Source organism: Pieris rapae, chromosome Z, assembly GCF_905147795.1.
Source record: "Pieris rapae chromosome Z, ilPieRapa1.1, whole genome shotgun sequence".
In the NCBI taxonomy this organism is placed as follows: Eukaryota; Metazoa; Arthropoda; class Insecta; order Lepidoptera; family Pieridae; genus Pieris; species Pieris rapae.
The window spans coordinates 7,124,484-7,130,191 of record NC_059534.1 but is presented as its reverse complement, the minus strand read 5'-3'; the positions used below and the strand labels follow the sequence as shown (position 1 = coordinate 7,130,191).

General features: G+C 32.4%; 1 protein-coding gene across 1 annotated transcript; it reads right to left on the bottom strand.

Annotated features, from left to right (window-relative positions):
• Window positions 1–993: 993 nt before the first annotated feature.
• On the bottom strand, window positions 994–4,663 carry LOC110999820 (zinc-type alcohol dehydrogenase-like protein C1773.06c). Its single transcript, XM_022269058.2, has 5 exons — window positions 4,509–4,663; window positions 2,590–3,323; window positions 2,363–2,510; window positions 2,132–2,284; window positions 994–1,928 (listed from the first exon to the last, which is right to left on the bottom strand). The coding sequence occupies exons 2-5, from the start codon at window positions 3,309–3,311 to the stop codon at window positions 1,812–1,814; spliced, it is 1,140 nt and encodes a 379-aa protein (XP_022124750.1). The 5' UTR covers window positions 3,312–3,323; window positions 4,509–4,663; the 3' UTR covers window positions 994–1,811.
• Window positions 4,664–5,708: the final 1,045 nt, after the last annotated feature.

Below are 5,708 nucleotides of genomic sequence, written 5' to 3'. Positions count from 1 at the left end.
TTGATTTGTTTTAATGCCGATAAAGCTTTATCGGGTTTTCGTTTTACTACTGTAACTAGCTCCGGTAAACTTGTTCCTAAAAACCTATTATTCATAAATGCCATTATTTTTCAGTATAACATTTTACAATAATATTTAGTTCTGAAAAACTCAAGACTGACTAACGTTACTTGATACGTGTGATAGATATAGAAGTGCGTTTAATACGATACTAGTATTGATATTTAAGATTATTTAGTCCACTCCTCCGAGTCAAAGTTAATTGACGATGAGCGTTCGTTAATAATTTTTCTTAACGTGTTACAATGTTTAGGTCTAGTTTCAAAATTACTTTTTTGCTATGCATTGTTTCCAAACAATGAGAAGCAGGTGTTTGATAAATCCATATGCTCAGTCTTGTATGTAAATGGATCGATTAACGTATTGTATTCTGGTTATACTTAGACTAGCGTTCGGTAGAAATTTCTGCGGACAAACTAAAATGCCACTAGAAATTGGAGAATGGCACCAAAGTTTGAGTCACATAGACTCTGCGGTTGTAGAAAATCGGCCAGTGACAATAAATGAAGGTCAAATGTATGTATATGAGAACTATTTTCCTGATTATACAATAAATTATATACACGTCGACAATGTAGCCATCAAATCTTGCGGAGCCAGTGCAACTATCAAGAAAGGTGGAGTTGGTTCCTCGACTGTCTTAATAATACTTCATGCAGGTACCAATGAAGAAATAAGGTCAGTTATTGACATCTGGGGAACAAAACATCGTAAAATTACAACCAAGTCATGTCCCTCGCCAGGGATGAAAAGTCTTAAGTCTTTGTATCTTTTCAAAGACTTCCGAACAGTGAATCACAACAAGAAATTAATAACAAATATGGACTGAAACAAATTATATGATTCGAAATAAAATATTTATTTTTTTATAAAAACATTTATTATATAATTTTCACAAAATACCAATTTTGTAATTCGTAACCTACTTGACTATATCTACATAAAATGAATACTTGTAACATCAGTTGAGGGTAAATAAAAATAACTTTTTCACTCAAATTACATGACTAGACATTTTAAAATACTTTCATTTCTGTACTTTGTCTATAAAATAAACTTGCGTAAAAATTTCACCAAATATCACTTGAACAATGACACTAGTGCTACTGACTCAATCCTATCTCAATTTGTTGACTCAAATATAATTTGAGTGATTTATTCACGAGGCAATGCAAACATACATTAATCTCGTTCTGTTTAACTCATTTGTTAATGATTCATGAGTTAAATAAAATTTTACCATTATCCTTAATGCCTACGTGCTACAATAACAGTATCTTTAGTATACCAAATATAGGATACTTATTTATGGAAGTAAATATTTTAATGACTCAATTAACAATAATTGTCCGATATATCACACAAATTAGACTTAATGAAGCTATCAATCGCCAGGCTTAAATTACAATGAATTGCCGTTTGTCACACTAAAATAGGCATAATAGTTTTATAAATAATAATAACTATACACATACGGAATTTCTTAAAGACTACATATTATAATATCTTGTATATTTGTTTGATATTAAGAATTAGTTTGTATAATTAATAATTTTTTATAATCTATAAATTATAATTGGCCAATCACTAAAAATATATAATATTTGGCAACTAAACAAGCATATTTTAATTTTCAAATACTGGAGTCATATTTATTTTGTTGAATTAATACTATACATTGCGCTTTGTAGCATTTTTGTATCCGAAACCTGACCAGTTTTTCTATTGTTATCAATTACTGATGAGGCAGTCTAGTCAACATCGTGAAATTTCAAAATTGCTCGACCTTGTATCTCAGAATTACAAAGCTTTCTCACTACTTCCTGTGCTTCATCCGCTGGAAAGACTGAATGTGGGGGAGGTTCGATCTAAAAAAGTATTTGAATATAACATAGTTTAGTTCAGTGAAAATCTTAATTTCAAAACAACGAATTAACATGCTTTATTTTAAAAAAAATCTATTATACGTAGGGTATGGTAACATTTGCTTTATTCTGTATGTTTTCTATTTAATAGTAATATAATATTCTTAACTCATTCTCGACTTAATTTTCTAATATTTCAGTCTTACCTCGCCATTAGCAACTAGCTGAACTAGTTCTCTTAACTGTTCAATTGTTCCATTTGGTACAACAACAATGCTAACATTCATATCTTCTGCCTTCTTAGCAAATTTCGGTAGCAATTTCTCACCAACATCCTCAGTCACAAGAACCAGGCCACCCTAATGTGTGTAATATAAAAAAAAATGTAATTAAAGCATAAAGTAAAAAAAAATTAAATTTAAGTCAGATTTGCTTACAGGAGCAAGACATTGCAGTGATCGATGCAATGATCGTGATGTGGTACCAAAGTTGAGTACAATATCGACTGGTCCTCCACAGGCATCTGTTGTGCGTTCAATCAATTGGCGTTCATATAAATCTTCAGACCATTGTACGACTTTCACCCTAAACATACATTATGTTAAATTATTACCAATTACAAATAATAATAACCTAAATTATTTTATAATTAAAAAACACTTACTCTTCACTTTCATTGGCTACAAAGCCTTCATCTTTAATTGTTGCAACAGATATATTAATTTTCGAATGGTGTGGGCTTTGTTTAAAGAAATGGGATGCAATGCGAAGAGCCCATAGAGCTAAGCCACCAGTTCCAACAATTAATACTGTTGCTTTATCCTTCCCATTAGGACCTTCAATGATTTTGTTCAGGCTATCAATTGCTGTATATACAGTATTTGTGGCTAATAAGGCGCCTGTTGGTAACATTGCAGCTACACTCAAAGGCAAGCTATCTGGAACTGGCACAAGGCATTTAAAATCTGGAACAACAATAAAGTCTGCATACCCATGTGGTACACCCTCATAAGGATATAGGACGATTCTAGCTCCTTCACAAATGCCGTCCGTCTCCGCTGCTTTTCCAATAGCATCGACAATTCCAGCTACCTCATATCCTGGGAAAAGAGCACCATCGCGGAAGCCAATATGTGATGGAGTTGTTGAATGGAAACCAAAACCCTCAAATTCTCCAGAGAGACTTCCAATGGACGAAACAGATGACGTACTACACACTGAGGCAGAACGAGTGCGATGAGCTCTATAACAAGCCCCAGCATATACAACTCTAATTCTGGCTCCATACATGGGTACATCGGGCACTGGAACATCAAAACTAAATACACATTCCCTTAGAGCTGATCCAGGTGACTCTATGGAAACTTGCCTGCATAGCTTGCTCATGACTAATCAATACTGAAACAAAACAGCCCGTGTTAATTTAATTGTGTCACATATTTGGCAAATGAAATTAACGAATGCATGAATTATGCATAGGTTAATCTTTTTTTTAATATTTACATATTATGTTAGTATAAAATGTATCATGAATATGTATTTAATGCCTTCAATAGCTATTAGCTACATATAAAGAGTGTTTTAAAATTAAGGAGGTGTTTCTTGTGGTGACATGCTACTTTCAGCCTCAAAGTTTTTGGATATTTATTTCTCTGTGTGTAAATGTTTTCTGAGTACATAGTGAAAGTATACTAAGGAAATGGCAAAGGATGATCACCTTCTTCCTGAAAAATCTGCTATTGAAATATTATAAAATTAGATATTTAAGTGTTAGATTATTATAGTAATAAATATTAACACAGATTAATAATAAATAGAAATATCAATATCTATATATATATCATTATTGAAAGTTGGAACCGATTTAATAGCAAAAAAATACTAAGCTATTTCATATTTAAAATAATACAACAGCCACTATTCTATATTATATTATATAATGTTTATTATGTTATTTATAGGCAAGTGATAAGAATTGTTGGTGTTTATACTTTAACAAATTAAGCACTTGTTGTTGATATTATGCCTGGCAAGAATTGTTATATTATGTACAAATAGGTACTGGGTGATTGAAAATACATAGGTACTTATTTTATGTGTTATCGTTGGTAGTGTTAAGATTAACACTATATACATTTATTGTACAGATAACATATTTAATAAACTTGTTTAATAGTTTACAGAAAATACTAACAACTTTAAAAATACGATGCTCCTTAGATTCAAACAAAATTTTAATCATGCAAATTCTATAAAAAGACCAACAGCACTGTTTCATCCAAATAAATGAGGGCAATGCATGAATAATATAGAACAAAATCACGTTGGCACTTCGTGAATAACAAAGGAAAATTATATAAACACATTAATATGACCTTTCTTACCCATGAAGGTCGTATTTCAATTTTAATGTCTATGAACGTTTGGGCTAATTTCCAAATTTCCAATTTAATTAAATAGACAACTTTCAACAGTTGCAAAAAAATTAAGTAATTTTTATAAGGAGTTTCTGAGGTAAGACAAATGAATCGTAAAATTAGAATATTAAAAAAATAATATTACTTGTAATTGATTTTAACTTACCGAGACTTTATAAACTTTTAATATATAAAAATCAACTTGTTCAAGCAGGATATCCTTAAAGTACTGATAACCGAATGACTACTGTTTTATGTTTATTTCGAAGTTGTATGTACATAATCTTTTAGATTAAAAAACACAAGTACTTATTTGAAGTTTAAATTACTTGACAATGGCGACTTCAACTTCAAACCGCACTGACAATAATTCTGAACAGAATAAAAATATTAAAGGTAGTATATATAATCTTATTTAGACTTACTATAAAGTTAGCGATTATCTAGTTGATAAAAGGGCCTTTATTAATCAAAATAAATACGAATAAAAACACAAGACACTCAAAATGCTAATTACGTAGGGTGCAGCCAAAGGATGCAAAAAATGCAACTTTATTTTAGAAACTATGTTTAAAAAGAAATTACAATTAATTAAAATTAAGTGGTAAATGATCGATGTCAGATCTAATAATAACGCTATAAAAATGGAATCCGATCTTCTGCAACGAGAACGTTGTGCTGACCATACGCCTCGTGCCTCCACGGGTGCTATGCAATGTTACTGGGTCTATGCAACGCTGCAGTTTAGGCGAGGTTGCTTTGCGTAACACCTCCCTCTGAAGAAAAGCGACTGTTGTCCGAGATGGTCGCTGAGATGCATCCGTGGTCCATCTTCACTTGGTTACGGTTGATGCTGCGAAGTGTTGGGGCTGCATACAACGGTTCAGGAAGCCTAGTAGGGGCTTCTGCAGTTTGATTGCCTTTTGTCAATCCTCCAGTGCGAAAGTACAGTAGCGTAGAGATGAATGCGCCTGCGCAGAGTAGTATTAAGTAGCTGCGGATAGTTGTGTGATTTATTATATGGCTGGGTCAGTGACGTCATCAAGATAGATGGATGGTTTAGCTGCTACTTATGTATGCAAGGAGTGGGATTTTTGCAGATTTAGCTATAACTTCGAATAAACTAATTCATCTGTCACAACAACATGGCGGCCTGGGATTCGTTCAAATTTTGGCCGCGCGCAGACTTAACTGGCGCGCACTCTAGTGCTGGGCAGGTTACTTCTAATTAATTTGCTTTATTTGTTTTAAAATAAGTATTGTTTGATAATTTACTTTTTTAAAAGAGTACCGAGAGTTTTTTACGGTATTTCGCTCGGCCTACACCCTGTCTTCTTTATCTATCTACAGGTTTAGATTTAATGAC